Source organism: Rhinopithecus bieti, unplaced genomic scaffold (assembly GCF_001698545.2).
Source record: "Rhinopithecus bieti isolate Rb0 unplaced genomic scaffold, ASM169854v2 scaffold_44948, whole genome shotgun sequence".
Lineage (NCBI taxonomy): Eukaryota > Metazoa > Chordata > Mammalia > Primates > Cercopithecidae > Rhinopithecus > Rhinopithecus bieti.
In genome coordinates, this window is record NW_016818762.1 from 686393 (window position 1) to 703795 (window position 17403).

Genomic DNA, 17403 nt, shown 5'->3' on the forward strand with positions numbered 1-17403 from the left:
AATTTTCTTTTGGTCTATGTACAATTTAATAGATAGTCAATATGAATACAAAGATACATACACCATCCTTCACACGTGACACTAGGCCTAGGACTAAAGCTTACAAAGAATCTTACAGATTGCAAGATAAGAATTCAGAGTTGAGTTAAACCAAATATGTTAAGTAATCAATTTTTTTTTTAAGCAAGAGATGCGTTCTTTTAACCATATTTTCTTGAGGATTCTCTTCTCTATTACCTGTATCTTCCATGTATTAGAAATCATTTTTGGCTGGGAATGGTGGTTCACACCTGTAATTCCAGCACTTTGGGAGGCTGAGGTGGGAGGATTCCTTGAGGTCAGGAGTTCAAGACCAGCCTGGCCAACATGACGAAACCCTGTCTCTACTAAAAAATTACAAAAATTAGCTGGGCATGGTGGTGCATGCCTATAGTCCCAGCTACGTGGGAGGCTGAGGTAGGAGGATCACTTGCGCCTGGAAGGTAGAGGTTGCAGTGAGCCGAGATCATACCACTACACTCCAGCCTGGGTGACAGAGTGAGAGACCCTGCCTCAAAAAAAATAAAATAAATTATTTTTGTCTTTTTTCTTTCTTTCTTTTTTCTTTTTTTTTTGAGATGGAGTCTTGCTCTGTCGCCAGGCTGGAGTACAGTGGCATGATCTTGGCTCACTGCAACCTCTGCCTCCCCGGTTCAAGCAATTCTCCTGCCTCAGCTAATTCTCCTGCCCAGCTAATTTTTATATTTTCAGTACAGACAGAGTTTCACCACGTTGGCCAGGATGGTCTCTATCTCTTGACTTTGTGATCCGCCCACCTCAGCCTCCCAAAGTGCTAGGATTACAGACGTGAGCCACCATACCCGGCTTGGCTGAATTTTCCCCAGCAATTTCACTGCGCCTTCTCCCTGCCCTGCCCTAACCAAACCCCTTCCTGGTTCAGTTCAGTTGCAGAACTACAAATGCATTTTGGCCCAGCCTAAAAGTGCTGAACGATGCTTCTTTCACCAATGGCCTCTGAAAGCCAAAGAACAGAAAGTGAGGCTGGGCTTTTGGAAGCTGGTCCTGAGGCAGTTGCTCACTGGCAAGCTTGTGAACAGTTTACTGAGTCCTAGACGATGTTTTAGGGACTTGAGAGTGAATGTGCTCTGAACTCCTCTGAGCTCCTGATAAAATCACTCAAGGAAGGAAACAGCATGGCCACACAGTGTTACCACAGGCCTGTTTCTTACCTTCTCCGTTAACGTCTTGAAAGGCCTTATCAGTGGGTGGGTCTTCACGTTTTCATCCAGGGAAATCCCGTATTTCCATCCACTCTGACTCTGTAGAAATGTTCTCAGTTCAAATATCCTTGGCACGCAAAGAACCCCGCTACGTGACCCAAATCCCTGCTTCTATTCTCATGGAGCAAATGGAATAATGGATAGTGACAGGGCTTAGAAATTCTCTTCAAAAATGCCTAATTGATCCTTTCAGGCCATCAGGCTCTCTGCCTCCCGAATCTTGAACTCTGCTCTTTTATTCCTTGTTGTTTCAGTTGCTGTCCTCTCCACTTTCTCGCTTGTATTTCAGGCCCACTTAAAACAGGATGTTTCAAAAGGCCCTGGGAACAGTGCTTCTCAGGTTCGCGTACCCCCTTCGCGGGAAGAACAGAAGCTAGGACTGGAAGGCCTGGGAAGACTGGACCTGTTGCCACTGCCTGGAGGGGCCCATTTGGCTTGCAATCCTTGCCTGCCAGTGCCAGAGCAAAAGCGTAGTGATGTGTGCTTCCCAGAGTCACAGAAGTTTAAGAACTTTTAGGGTTATTCAACAAATATTGGGTGAATGTCTTCTATGGTACACATCAGACTCTGTCCTAGGCACAGTGGATACAGAGATAAGTAAGAGCCCCTGATTTCCATAACTCCACATCCCCAAGGCTTCTGGCTGCTGCTCTTTCTCAATCTCAGCTTCTGTCCATTTGTTAAATGTGTATATTTCCTAAGTTTCTATCCCTTCTCAAGAGACATATACTCCCTAGGTGATCCAATTTAGGCCTATGGTTTCAGTTACCACTGAGAAGAGACTAGTATCAAATCAAATACTTTCAGCGCAGAACTCCCTCCTAGTTTCAAACCTATTTAAGCTATGCTTGGATGTTCCACAGGCACCCCTCAAATTAATTCTCTACATGTCTCCTCCTCTCGGGTCCCCTGGATGAAGTGAACAGCCCCAGCTTACACTCACTTTCCAAGCCGATGACATGGGAGTCCTCCTTGACACCACTGCCTGTACCCCTCCCATCATTTGTCTGTCTGTCTGTCTCTCTCTCTCTCTCACCCACTTCCCTGCTTGTATGTTAGCTCAGGCCACCATTAGCTCTCACTGGGGTTACTGCAAGAGCTTCTTAAGTAGCCTCCCAGCCTCCAGTCTTGCTGCCTCTCCATGGATTAATTTTCTACCTTATTGTCTGGGGATATTAAAAAAATCACAATCATTTGTGGGCACTCTGCTGACTTCCAATGTTTCTGACTGCCAGCTGCCATCCTGGTAAAACCCAAGTCCTTTCAAATGACCTGTAAACCTAAAAAGGTCATCATGCTGACCTCTCCAGACTCATTTCTCACCCTCTGTCCCCATCCTACTCCACGTCCTATCTATACTGAACCATGGTTCCCTAAAGCCAAACTGTCTCTGGCCTCCCTGGGTCTGCACCTGCTGTTCCCAAGGCCTGCAGTGCTCTTACCTCCTTGTGACAGATGGCTCCCACTCATCCTTTAGCACATGCTGTAGATGTCACCAACTCTGGGCGATGTCCCTGGACCCCCAGTACTGGATTAGGGATTCCTATGTGTTCTAGTCCTGTGCTCATGCTCACCATAGCCCTGGACAACCTGCCCCACAATGGCTAGTTCGTTTTGGTTCTCCCACAAGATCATGAGGCTTTTGAGGTCAAGGAAAATACTCTTTTATTATAAGATCATCAGTGCCGCCTGGCAATGGTGAGCAGGCATGTATCTACGCCCTCATGAAGCTTACCATCTAGTGGCAGAAAGAGATATCAATCAACTATACTAGTAAATGTAAAACTGATAATTAGAATAAATGTATAGATGTGCAAATGTTATCAATACAAATACCTAAGCGAGCTATGAAAGAGAAGGACAAGGTGCTCAGAGGGCCCAGAACTGAAAAATCTGGAAAAATGCCATCCTAGGAATTCATGCTTGGAGTGATATTTGCAGGATGAGTTGGTGAACGCTGTGAGCATGTGTGTGAGTACAGGCTGGTATCTGGCAGGCTTAGAGGAGGGTCTCTGGCACATGTAGTGCATATGAGAGAGAGAAAGAGAGAGAGTCTAAACTAAGGGGAGGCGGCTGGAGGGCAGAGGGCAGAGGAGATGAGGCTAGAGATGGTAGCAGAGGTCAGATCAGGCAGTGCTTACCAGGCCACACCAAAGATTCTGACCATTATCTTCAGAAGAGTTAGAAATTATGAAAGGATTTTAACAAGGAGAAAGGGCTGGGTAGGAAGAGCAGTGGTAGAATATGTATGACTCACTCTGTGTACTGAGACTCTGACTTGCTTACACTATGAAGAACAGACTAGGCAAATGCACTTGGGGAGACCCGTAAGGAGCTTATGCCAGTCGTCTGGGTGAAAGGCGACAGCAGCTTGGACTGCAGTCATAAGAACAGAGACAAATAATACGGATGTACAAGAGACTCGGGAGCTCAAATCCACACGGTTGGGTGATGGCTTGGCTAATACTGTGGGCTCCTGGAGGTGACTATTCTCCCTAATTCATAGGTTGGCCAAATGGCCATAGGCAAAGAGTTCTTAGAAAATGCAGATGCTCGTAGGCCGGGCGCGGTGGCTCAAGCCTGTAATCCCAGCACTTTGGGAGGCCGAGACGGGCGGATCACAAGGTCAGGAGATCGAGACCATCCTGGCTAACATGGTGAAACCCCGTCTCTACTAAAAAAAAAATACAAAAGCTAGCCGGGTGAGGTGGCGGGCGCCTGTAGTCCCAGCTACTCGGGAGGCTAAGGCAGGAGAATGGCGTAAATCCGGGAGGCGGAGCTTGCAGTGAGCTGAGATCCGGCCACCGGGCTCCAGCCCAGCCACTGCGCTCCAGCCCAGGCGACAGAGCGAGACTCCGTTTAAAAAAAAAAAAATGCAGATGCTCTAGAGCAAGGGCCAGCTGGCTCTGCCCCCTGAGCCAAATCTAGCTGACCACCTTTTTTTTTTTTAATTAATAAAATATGATTGGAATACAGGCACCCACTTTTGTTTATGTTTTCCCTGTGGCTGCTTTTATGCCACGGCAGCCGAGAGGAGTTGTTGTAATGGAGATGGTCTGGCTCTCGAAGCCTCAAATGTTGATCATTCAGCCCTTTACAGAACAGATTTGCCACCTCCTGCTTTAGAAGCATGAGGTATTAGCCCATTCTATAGTTACAATGATAGCTGTTACCATCAGCCCCCAGTAGACTCATGGAAGGATGAGCTGAGCCTACATCCACACAGAGGCTGAGCTGGTGGTTCAAGGTGTTCCTTCTCTGCGGGCACATTGCATGGAGGTGGTTTTCTGTGGCTTTGCTGTGGACATGGGTCCACGGTCACACACTGTAGGCTGCAGCTGAGAAATGGCCCCAATCCTTAACTGGCTGCCCACAGGAATCCTGGATATCTTTGGCACAGTCTTCCCACTTTGCCTGCCAGTGTTAAAGGACTGACACGGCAATGAAACATATTAAACAGCCTGACCTCATGCGGTGAGGAATTTTAAACACCAGATGGAGAGCCTTATTAATAAGGGAGTGTCTGGGAGTTCTACCATTGCCTGCCGTAAGAAGACGATTGAATGTCTTCCCTAGAATAAAATCCAGCCTTCCAGAAACATGCAAGGGTTAGGCTTTCAATTTCATTTTTTTTTTCCAATCTGCATTCAAATACAAAAACTGGATAGAAGCCTCCCCATTCCCATTAAGCATTTACATCAAATACATACAAGCCTGTGTGTGGGCACAATTCCAGTAAGGAAATGTTAAGAAAGAAGTTAACACTTCCCGAATTGATCATTTTCTTGAGAAACACAAAAGAAACACCAGCAGCTGCTGTCACCTATTTCTGTGACCTCCACCAACCCTGGGAAATTGCTGCTCAGAAACAATGAATGCTGCCGGCATGGAAAATCTGTTACTTCGACAAATCAGGCAGATTTCCAGGACTGGCCCTTTTAATGTTCTTGGGCTGGTTTTCCCTCCTGACAATTGTCAGTTGGAAGATAATCCCTACCTTGTCACAGGCCCATTTATCATGTGAATGCTCAGCATACTTGGTGACGATGTATTCCAATTTTTCAGGCAGGGAAAAACTGTGAAACAAGGAAAAAAAATCACAACCTCCCCAAGCACTTCAGCCAGACATAGTAGAAGATGGTCAGAACTACCAATCAATCAGCTGTCAGAAGGTGGATGTGATCAGCCAGCCAATCCCAAAGCTAAAGTTGGACTCCAGGCACAGTGACATTCCTGAGTAGGAGTGGCATAGCCAGGGTGAAGTCATGGACACACCCAAGTCTAACTGTGGAACATCTCTGCAGGAGCCTTGGCTGTGCAGGCCTCCTGCCATGTGCTCTGAGTTCTCTTGGCTCCTGGGCCACACCTGTCTTGGTTAGACAGTGAGAATCCAAGGTAAATGGCCTGTCATCCTGTGGCTACAGTCTGGAAATGGTAGAAATGGGTAGCCAGAGAGCCGTATGTTATGAAATAGTGGTTTTCTACCTTTTGGGGCTCAGTGGTTCATGGCAAAATACTAGAATTTTGGAAGTACAGTAGACACCTATTTCTGTCTTCCTAGAAAATAGCTCTGGTCCCTTCTGTTGGTATCGGCACCTGCATTCCCTTTACATTGCGTAGTCTTCTTATATTGCATGCAGTGTTATGTGAACTGTCACCAAGGGTGGGCATATGACTAGGCAAATCAGACTTTCTCTCCATGGAATTTAAGTCTTGAGTTGGGTGAAACTAGGACAGTAAATTCTTCAAGGTGATTCACCCCATGGGGACACCTGAAGATTGTCGATTTCCTCACTGTGCCTGATTCCAGTCCTTCCCTGGTGACTATGTGTGCTAAGGCCAGGTTGGCCTTTCACTAGATTTTGATAATGACCCCATATTCTTGCAAAAGGTGCTTTTCTCCTGAAGTAAGCCAGGGTTAATCTCCATTCTTCAAGGAACTATATTGATGTCATGGGTATATCTGAATAAATCTGAACTCTCAAAATAACACAGAGTCACTTGCCATTAACACACAGTTGCTAGAGTATAATGTTCTCTCAGAATGTTTTCAAAAGCATCCAAGTTACTACGCCATTTGCTTTGTCTTTCTTTAACACTGTTACATTTTTATAGGCAGAGTTCTCCGAAGCGAGCACCTGCCTTTTTTGGCCCCAGCTTGATGGTTTACCATGCTCCTTACCTCTTCCTTACAGCAGTTTCAATTCTGTCCCACCATCCCACAGCTCAGAACTCTTTCCAATGCAATGTGTGTTTAATTATCCCAAAGATTACACATTATCAAAGCAGACAGTCCCCCTGGGAAGGGTTCAGGCTTTCATGTGAGAACTACTGCCATGCAAGACAGGTCCAAGGGGCTCATATAGGCTCAGGCTTCCTTTCCCTGCTCACCCTGAAGCAGTTTTAGAGCTCTTCATTTAAAAAGCACCTGGAGCTGACTGTATACCCTACAGCACATATTCATAACTGGGCAGAACTACTGCAAACCAAAACTTAGCAATATTTTGCCCAAGGGATAAGCATACCTCCATGGCCTAGTCAACACCAGTGAGAAATTCTGGAAAATTACAGGGAGAAATTAAAAGGCACAATGGTAGGGCTATTCCGAAATTCCAGCATCCCTTGGCAAGGCAAAGAGCAGGTCCAGCTTTTCCAGTGAGGACCCTATACTGTTCTGCCATCACACCCCAGCCTTGCCAGGACTCAGCTGACTGTTATTTATGGAGCTGTTGTGATGTACGATGCTATTAGAACCATATGAGCCTAATTCACCCAGAGCAAACATTTTGTCAAAAAGCTCATTAATAAATTAATTGCATAATTTGTCAGAGTAGTTCTCTCACTGCCTCAAGGGACATTTATTTGTGGGAGCATCTATCTCTGGTAATAAATAAACCAACCCTTTCCTCCCCCACCAAAAGCCCAGAACATAGTAATACAGATATGTATGGATTAAACCTTGTGCCTGATGGGACTTGTCAAGAGAAATGATGAACAGTGTTGGCAGGAGGGAAAGAGGTAAAGCTCACATTTCTTGCTACCCTCTGGAAGAAAACATTGGTTACTGGACAAAATACAGGACCAGCTTAGGGATGATTCTGGACTCACTTCACAGTGTTGATAGGTTTGGGATCAAAGTTGCCATCTGCATCCACTGAGATCTGTTTCTCCAAAGTGGCTGTGATTCTGGTATCTAAATAATCCGGTGGCAAGGCCCCAGCTATAGCACTGAGACAAGGCAGGGCCATTCGGAAAAGATCTGGGTCATATTTCTGTGAGGGAAAAACAAGGCCATGTTAGCAGAGAAAGCAGAACCATGTCCTTAGACAGAACCATTCACTAATCAGCTGAAAACAGAAATAAAATACACGCATTTATCCAGGTTAACCAAAGCGAGAAATGAGTAACCCCTTAAATATTTTCTGGTGGAAATGAAGGTATCCTTGGAGGATGAAATAACACTCTATAAAGCCCTCAAGTCACCACTTGCTTTAAGCTGAAAAATCTTACACAGGTTGAAATCAGTATCTCCTAAATGGTTAATTTCAAGACCACCTAAGGGTTAAAGTGACTAGTCACTAGGCCAGAAGTGACTATAAACTTGTCTGCTAAGGATGGTCATAGAAACGGACCCAACTTACAACTGGAGAGGGTATAGCAAGCTGTGCCAAGCTCTGTAATAGCTGATATGGGTCATACGTTGACATCAGCAGCAGGCTGCTCAATATCCATCATTCTCTCTTGAACCCAGCCAGAAATGAATTTCAGGCAAATAGCATGGGGTTGGGAAGAGCTTTTGATCTGCTTATACTAGACCAATGAAATCCAGGGGTAAAGAAAATTTAAGTGCAGGTGAACGAACTATATGCATGTTCTACATTTCTCTAAGAAACCCAGACCTACTCATTTTCTACCTTTAAAGTTGCTGACCTCACAAATTGGGTTAGGGGAAGTGGAGCAAAGTCTGAGTCAGAGCTCTACTTCAATCACACCGTTCAGTAAGGTCTGGGTTTCAGAGGCTCTGAGTTCTCACCCGATGCCTCCTCAAATGAGTGCCTGGGAAGAACCTCTCCCAGAATGGCTTAAGGTCTTCTGGAAATCCCCTGTCCCACCATCACAGCAGATGTCAGGACTTTTCCTCTTGGCTCGAGCCTAGTGAAGGCTGACAGACAGGAGCCGCACCAAAACAGGGGGAAGTGAATGGGGAGATAAGGCATCGAGACTGACGTCAGATGATGTGTGTGTCATTTACTCTGGTAGTCACTTTCCCATGCACAGCTTTGTGAATGTGAAAATTTATTCAACTACTCCGAGGCTTTTCTTCACCTGTAAAATAAGGATTTTAAGAGTTTCCATTTCAGAGAGATGGGCAAGAAGTAGTGTCATATGTTTGTGAAGTACTCAGCACAGGTCCTGGCAAATGGAACGCTAAATAGGTGATGGCTGTTATTATCTGTAGGTGCTGAGGCACTGAGATGCTCTCTTTTTGTTCAGAAAGTACCGTCATTACCTTATGGGAGAGAGAGTCAAAAATCCCCCAGAAAAGCTTCTCCGTTAGGTGCAGCTCTTCTTCCACAGCTAGCCCATAGCTCCCCCATCCTGAAGGCAGGCAGTAATACTTCCAGCACTGTTCATAGTGATTCGTCAGAAGCTGGGAGGTTCAGAACAGGACAGACCAGCGGGGTGGGGTAGCGAAAGTCCACGGGCATCAAAAACATGCAGGAGAGAATAAAATAGCAAGCAGAGACCATGAGAATGAAACATGTGAAACAGCTGGGCTGTCGACAAAGAGGCCCTTCAAACACCGCTGGGAACAGTCTGCTCTCTGCCTAATGAGCTTGAGCCTGAGCGGAGCTGCCTGATTAATTCTTGTGCCTCCTAATGTGCCCCTAGCAGTTACTGGAAAATGGAGAGGAGCCATTTCTAGTTCAAACGAGAAAGTGCTACCTTCTGAAAGTAGTCACCGTGTGCTGTGCTAGCCAGTCAGGGGTGGAAAGAATTTCTTCTGGGACCTTTGCTTGTAATTCTGGGAGATCTTGGGGGAATGCTGATATGGGAAGAGGATGGTGGGCTGCAAGTTGTGGGTCTGAAGATTTTCTCTCATCAATTACTACCCGTTGTTTCCTTGTCCCCACTCCCCGGGCCCCCTCCCTCCCTCTCCCCTCTCTCTCTAGTGATTTTACAGCAGTTTCACATCTTGCCAGTAGAGGGCAGAAGTTACCGGTAATGTTTCCATCCCAGCAGGTGTGATTGATCCACGTCCTCCAAGAAAAATCCCACTGATAGATGAGAGGTAAAAGTGAGCTTATTGAGTGATATCAATAATGCCTCTTCAAAGCCAGTATCCAGCTGGCAGCAAAGGCTTGCAGAGGAAGCAACACCAAATTAAGCTGTGCACACTATGGTTTTCGGTTAAAATATTTTCTTTTTTTTGTGATTAAAACTGCGGCTGCTAGAGAGAAGAATTAGCCCTTAGAGGACTGTGGAATCTCTGAGAACATACAAACTGTTTTCTGCCTGGGATGGAGACAGGGGATTCAATTAAAGCTCTCTGGGAATTCTGGTTAGCCCAGTAAAATGCTGCCCGAAATGCTTGCTTGGACTATAAAGAAAAGTGCTGTTAAAATCATTAGGTAGGATTTTCAGGTGTGGCTAGCCGTTGCTAACACTTTTGCATATGGGAATATGGCAGGTGCCTCAGAGATAAAAGGTAAAAACACTGTCTGCTTGGGTGGATGGCTGATTCTGGTGCCCTCCCACCAGGCCCAGATGCCGCCAGTGATAAAACGTTTGTAATTTATGAGAAAACCAGAAACAAGACAATAAAAAAAGGGAAGGCCAGGCATGGCGGTTCACACCTGCTGTAATCCCAGCACTTTGGGGGACTGAGGAGGGAGGTTTGCTTGGACTCGGGAGCTCAAGGCTGCAGTAAGCCGTGGCTGTGCCACTGCACTCAAGTGTGGGTAAAAGAGTGAGACCCTGTCTCAAAAAAAAAATAATAATAAAAGAGAGGAGTCTGTGGTCTTTTTATTAAGAAAGAGAGCCAGGCGCAGTGGCTCATGCCTGTAATTCCAGCATTTTGGGAGGTTGAGGCAGGTGGATCACTTGAGGTAAGGAGTTCGAGACCAGCGTGGCCAACATGGTGAAACCCCGTCTCTACTAAAAACAAGCAAACAAAAATTAGCTGGCCATGGTAGCATGTGCCTGTAATCCCAGCTACTCAGGAGGCTGAGGCAGGAGAATTGCTTGAACCTGGGAGGTGGAGGTTGCAGTGAGCCGAGATCACGTCACTTCACTTCAGCCTGGGTAACAGAGCAAGACTCTGACTCATCAAAAAAAAAAAAAGTAGAAAACAAAGATTTCTTACAAACAAGAAAAGCACAAAACAGTATGGAATAGAAAAGGGACATTTTAATCAATTTAATGAAAAACCACAGGGCCTTCAAAGCTTTTTGAGATGAACACATTCTGAAAACCTAATTACAGCGGGAAAGCACAAAATCTAAGTCCCCGTACTAACTGCGGCTAAATATCAACCAGTCAGTGGAAAGCAGTTAAAGAAAACTGGAGCAATTTTCTTCAACCTCGACATTCAAGAAAGGACATGGTTTTGTGGGATGTATCTTGTTAGCAAACCATCAACTTAAGGGAGTCAAACCCATTCAGCATGTATTTTTCCCTCCAAATTGCAAAGACATCACATATGACCAGGCAAGTTTCCTGTGCAGTAGACTGTATTTCTGTAACAATAGTGACGTTTACCTTGAGAGGCATTTTGCAGTATTCATTGAGTTGGGGCACATCAAAAACGAGGCGTCGCAGGAGCTGCTGTAACATGGAAGGCCTCAAGTGACTGCAGTAGGAAATAAGAAACATAGAAAAATAAAATGAGAACGTAAGAAAAGCAATAAAGGAGGAATGAAAGAAACGCTCAACAATAAGCATATTACAGCCAAGAAAACATTTCCTAATACACAAGATCTCGGATAAATAAGAGTAGATGATAAAACACTTGAAAACAGTATAGTTAAAATTCAGAAAAAGAGTGCTAACGAATTGGGATACCCAAGGTGGAACTCTAATTGCTATGTGACAAAATGTGCTAGGATATATGCATACTCAAAATATAATCACTGATTATGTGCAAAGAATAGAACAGAAAGAAGGTGCAGCTCATGTTCTAGTCATCTCTAAGGCCCCCTGAACTCTGCAGAGGGAGAAACTGGAGTTGAGCAGCTGCACAGGTGGACTCTGAGGCCACCTACTGGTGTGATTTGAAGAGAACTTTAAAGCCCTGTGCCTTACGATCTGGTGCGTGAAATTCTCACTACTGGAATCATTTGTTTGGGGTAAGGCTTTGTTCTCAAAACAACTCCATTAATAGGCAATACAGTAACTATTTAAAGAATAATCTATCAAATTACAGAGTTCATGGCACAAATAAATTTTGAGGTAGAGAAAGGAGAGGGAAGCAACACGGATTTTGCTTTTTTACACTGCCAAACTTTGAAAAAACCTAGTGGAACCTATGGTTTTCGCCAGAGAAAGGTGTACACACATAAACACATTTTGATATATAAGTTCAGCTCATGAATCCCTGGATTTTTTCCACTATTGCCTAAGGAGCTACGGAGGTAAAGCTAACACTCCTTTGTTGAATGTTGGAATGCCAGGGAAGAAATCCTTGGAGCATCTACAGTAAGAAGAATGTATGCAGATGGAGAACAAAAGTCATCTGTTTCACAACTGTTTCTGGAGCTGGCCTTGTGATAAAAAGCCCAGGGGTGAAAATATACAGTAAGTAGCCTTGTCTCAGAATCTAATAGTTAGAATGCAAAAATTACTCAATGTTTCACATTATTATCCAGTTCATCAGCAATTATCACCTAAGATTCACTAACTTGAATACAAGCAAAGAGTGCAATAAATCTGTAATTCTGCGAATTCCTGACTTATTAAAATAAACAACGAAATAACCTAGTTAAGTATCAGTTTGCCTGCTACATCTGGAGCTCAAGTGATCAAGAAGAAAAGCTCTAAAAGTACAGTAATAGGGCTGTGAGCTCTACTTTCTGTTTGATGTAAAATTCTAATTTCTTGGCCAGGTGCGGTGGCTCACGCCTGTAATCTTGGCACTTTGGGAGGCCAAGGTGGGCGGATCCCCTGAGGTCAGGAGTTCGAGACTAGCCTGGCTAACATGGTGAAACCCCGTTTCTACTAAACATACAAAAAATTAGCTGGGCATGGTGGCGGGCCTGTAATCGCAGCTACTCAGAAAGCTGAAGCAGGAGAGTCACTTGAACCTGGGAGGTAGAGGTTGTGTTGAGCTGAGATCGTGCCACTGCATTCCAGCCTGGGCAACAAGAGCAAAACTCTGTCTAACAACAACAACAACAAAAGCCGGGCGCGGTGGCTCACGCCTGTAATCCTGGCACTTTGGGAGGCCGAGACGGGCGGATCACGAGGTCAGGAGATCGAGACCATCCTGGCTAACACGGTGAAACCCCGTCTCTACTAAAAATACAAAAAATTAGCCGAGCGTGGTGGCGGGTGCCTGTAGTCCCAACTACTCGGGAGACTGAGGCAGGAGAATGGCATGAACCTGGAAGGCGGAGCTTGCAGTGAGCCGAGATCGCACCACTGCACTCCAGCCTGGGTGACAGAGCGAGACTCCGTCTCAAAAAAAAAAAAAAAAAAAAAAATTCTAATTTCTCCCAAGTCTCATTCTTTAAAAGTATTTGCAGCTCAAATCAGTCTCACCAGTGTGACTTTGTTATTAGGAAACAGCTTATGTTGGGAGGCAGGACTCCTTGGTTGGTATGGTTTCTAAAATACACCCAGAGTTCAGCTCTAGCAAAAGTGAGAACAAGATCTGCAGCTGCTATTGATGCATTACCAGCCAATTACAAATTAAAGCTGATAGAAAGGATTTCTTTTGGTGTAAACTCATTATTTATTCCATTTTATACCATTAAGAAATTAGAGGCTCATAAAAACAAATAATGGGGCATTAATCTTCCTTTTGAAGCGGCCAAGTGCAAAACCTCGGTACCTTATTAACTCCTCGAGGTTAATTGGTGTGTCCACTGAAACTTGTCTCTCTTGAAAGATCGAAAATATTCTAATGAGCTTAACTGTCTGCCAGTTATCATCAAAATCTTGTGTTGAATGAAGCAGTATCATAATATCGGGCCTGGTTTTGGAAGGAGATCTCTGGGAGAAAACTCTTTTTGGGGCCTGGGTCAAAGCCTCCTTCCCATCAACCAGCCTTTCCTCTCCACCCCAAGAAAATAATACTATGCAATGACACAGCTTGTCCCATAAAGCACTTTAAGCCTGTACGCCTTAGACGACACAAAGACAGCAGATATAGGTTAATTTTAAAAAGTATTTTAAACATAGTGATCATTGTTATATTTGAAATATAAGCCAGAGACTATCCTTTTTAAAACATTTTAAAACTTTTGTGTAACAGGCTTTTTCAGAGCAGTTTTAGGTTCACAGCAAAACTGAGCAAAGGGTACTGAGAGTTCTCATCTATCTCTGGCCCCATACAGGCGCAGCTTTCCCCATTATCCTTATCCCCCACCAGTGGAACATTTGTGACAACTGATAAACTTATACTGAAACATCGTTATCACCCACATTGCATAATTTACATTAGAGTTCACTCTTGCTGTTGTACATTCTATCGGTTTAGAAGAGTATTTAATGACACACATCCATCATTATACTGTTTTCCACTGCTCTAAAATTCTCTGTGCTCAGCCTGTTCATCTCTCCCTCCCCCAACCCCTGACACCACTGATCTTTTCAGTGTTTCCTTAGCTTTGCCTTTTCCAGAAAGCCATATAGTTGGAATCATACAGCACGTGGTCTTTTCGGATTAGCTTCTTGCACTTAGTAATATCGGTTTAAGGTTCCTCTGTAGTTTCATTGCTTGAGAGCTCATTTCTTTTTAGCACTGAATAATATAGTCCATGGTCTGATGTACCACAGTTTATCCATTCGCCCACTCAAAAACATCTTGATTGCTCCCAAGTTTTGGCAATTATGAATAAAGCTGCTACAAGCATCTGCATACAGGTTTTTGTGTGGACATAGTTTTCAACTCATCTGGGTAAAAACCAAGGAGTGAGATAGTTGAATCACGTGGTAAGAGTATGTTTGGCTTTGTAAGAAACTGACAAACTGCCTTCCAAAGTGACTGTACCATTTTCACTCCCACCAGCAATGAATGCGAGTTCCTGTTGTTCCACATCCTTGCCAGCATTTGGTGGTGTCAGTGTTCTGGATTTTGGCCGTTCTGATATGTGTGTAGTGCTATCTCACTGCTGAGATTACCTTTTGGTGTGATGTTCTACTCACATCCATGTGAGGACCGAGGAGTTGTTTTTTCTAGGTAGCCCTAGCTCCCCAATGCACAGTAATTTCTTCTGTGATTAGAAAAGAACTCATTCAACAAGAAATCAAGACCATACTCAGCTGGCCCCTAACGGGGGAAGCCTGTTGATCCTCTCTCCGGAGCGACCTACAGCAGTGGTTTCTAATCTTGACGACGTATTGGAAACACCCGGGAGGCTTCAAAAGCTGGAATCTTGGGTCCCATCCCTAACAGTTTTGACTTTTTGGGCTGGGATGTGGCCTGGGCACTGGGATATTTATTCTGTAACTCAGCAGGTATTTCTGATATGCAGCTGAGAAGGCAACACACTGGCTGAAAAATGGCAGATCATACTACTGGCCTGTGCTGCTAAGACCTGCTGTTGAAAGGGTCGTCTTCCTTGGATTCTACAAGACTTGACTTAGATTCCTGAGGACCCAAGGCTCTTGGGGTGACTTTACCTTTTGTCCTCAGCTGGCTCTGATGCCCATCTGCAGTCGTAAAAATTACTGCCTTTATCTCCCCATGGTGACTGGAGGTTTTTTTCTTTGATTTGCTGCTGGTCTTGGGAGGCCTAGAGGTAGGGTCACTTTTATTCACACTCAGAGTCCAGCTTCCATGTAAGATGTGCTCATGTAGAGGGCAGACACATCTGCTTCTGGCTCTATCTTGAGAATGAAGACAGCCCTTAATCTGAACACTTTAGGCTTGAAATAGTCTTCTGGTCCATCAACCGTAGCGGGTAAAGCCTGAGCTGCGCCCTCTCCCTTCCCCAAAGGGAAAGATTTTGCCTGTGGCAAATAGGGGAGCCAAGCACATCCTAGGAGATGTCTGGGGGAGGGCTGGTGTATGACAAAGGCCTGGAAGCTTCCTTAGCCTAGACCACCAGTTTTTAGATTACAAAGTAAAATGCAGTTGACCTGGATACATACACAGGAGTAACAGCAGATGATGTGTACTTACTTGCAAATGGCAAGCAAACATTCTTCTATAGTGTCCCTTTGTGCTTTGGTGAGGGAACGTCCCTTGGAAAGCCTGTATATCGTCTGCAGTGTGGAATCAATCAGAGAGGTGCAGTGTTCTGTTCCGGCAAAGAGAGGGGCACACCTTGTGAGGAGCGGGAGCACAGCAGAACATATATACCTATTTAGTGCAAGCGCAGCCTCTGTGGTGCTCAGCGAAACCTAGGGAAAGATTGGGACACAGGTTAATCACCCTGAGGAACAGGGCAAAGCTGGCTCTGCACTGAGTTCCCACGTAGCAAGCTGTGGGAGCTTATATATGTCCACATTGCACAGCAAGGCAGTGAATAACTTTCTACCTTATTAGCAGTTCTATTTTTCTTTTTGCATTTTCTTTTTTTTTTTTTTTTTTTGAGACGAAGTCTTGCTCTGTCGCCCAGGCTGGGGTGCAGTGGCCGGATCTCAGCTCACTGCAAGCTCCGCCTCCCGGGTTCACGCCATTCTCCTGCCTCAGCCTCCCAAGTAGCTGGGACTACAGGCGCCCGCCACCTCACCCGGCTAGTTTTTTGTATTTTAGTAGAGACGGGGTTTCACCATGTTAGCCAGGATGGTCTCGATCTCCTGACCTCGTGATCCGCCCGTCTCGGCCTCCCAAAGTGCTGGGATTACAGGCTTGAGCCACCGCGCCCGGCCTCTTTTTGTGTTTTCAATGAAAAAAAATCAAGTTAAAAGAAAAAAAAAATCAGAAAAAAATAATAACAAAGGCTAGCCGGCTCTAAGTCTTCCCAAATGATCCTGTAAATATCTGTTCCCTTCAAAATAATTTTGAACTCATTAAAATCAGCTGATGACCAGTCTAACCCAACATTTTGATGCTTGCAAAGTCTAGTTGCCAGGATACTACATTATTATTCTGGTTTTCGCTCTTTTCTCACCTACCAGGGACTCACACACTGTTATCTTACGACTGTAAGATTAGTGAATGGTTGTAGGCCAAGCAGTTTCTCAAATTCACCAGTTTTGTGAAAAAGTGGAACTCTGACTCCTTTCAGTTACTTGGTGAGCGCTGTGAGCACTTCACAATCAATACTGGCATGAGAGTAGACCCCACTAAAGGGAACCGAACTCTGCATGGGCAACGTGGAAAAGGAACAGAAACTTGGGTCCTTCTACTCAACTCTGACACAACTCTTGCTCACGATGTTCTTTTATGTACAGTTAGATGGATGAGTTGAATACAAGGAAAACCCATTTAGTGACACTAAATAACCAAAGTGCACTTTACCACCATCTTTGAAAGTTGTAGAACTTCAAAAGAAACCTGGAGATCCACAGAGATGAAACAGTACCATTTCCTGTGATTACTGCAGTCATTCTATCTGTAACACACTTTGTATAACTTATGATTTGAAAAACCATTTTCTTTGAATGATATGCATTTCTCGTTGTTCCTATAAGTTATCTAAATTATCAAGTTTGTCTCCTAGAAACTTCAGTAATCATGCTGGGAGAAACAGCTAATCTTCCACATTTATCACTGTAATATACAGAGTTAAAATGAGAAAGGACAGAGCTTTGATTTCAGTAGATTATACGTTTTCAAAAGAGAATGCATGAATGTCTATGTGTTAATGAACTGAATATAACACCTTTTTGTTGTAGATGGTGTTTGGACAAACACGTGATTGCACACCAGATACCAGAATAGCATTTGCTGTTTATCATTAAATTACCTGATCAGGAAGCCTGAGGAGATCCCATGAGTTAAGAAAATTAT

The 17403-nt window shown here is 44.5% G+C and overlaps 1 protein-coding gene across 1 annotated transcript in view; it reads right to left on the minus strand.

Annotated features, from left to right (window-relative positions):
• RYR3 (ryanodine receptor 3) overlaps positions 1-17403 on the minus strand; it is a 580605-nt gene that overhangs the window by 132445 nt on the left and 430757 nt on the right. Inside the window, exons 48-53 of the mRNA XM_017857433.1 lie at positions 15628-15848; positions 11043-11133; positions 8791-8931; positions 7389-7552; positions 5278-5356; positions 1230-1319 (exon numbers count right to left, since the gene is read on the minus strand). Coding sequence (XP_017712922.1) covers positions 1230-1319; positions 5278-5356; positions 7389-7552; positions 8791-8931; positions 11043-11133; positions 15628-15848 — 786 coding nt within the window. The remainder of the gene's footprint in view (positions 1-1229; positions 1320-5277; positions 5357-7388; positions 7553-8790; positions 8932-11042; positions 11134-15627; positions 15849-17403) is intronic.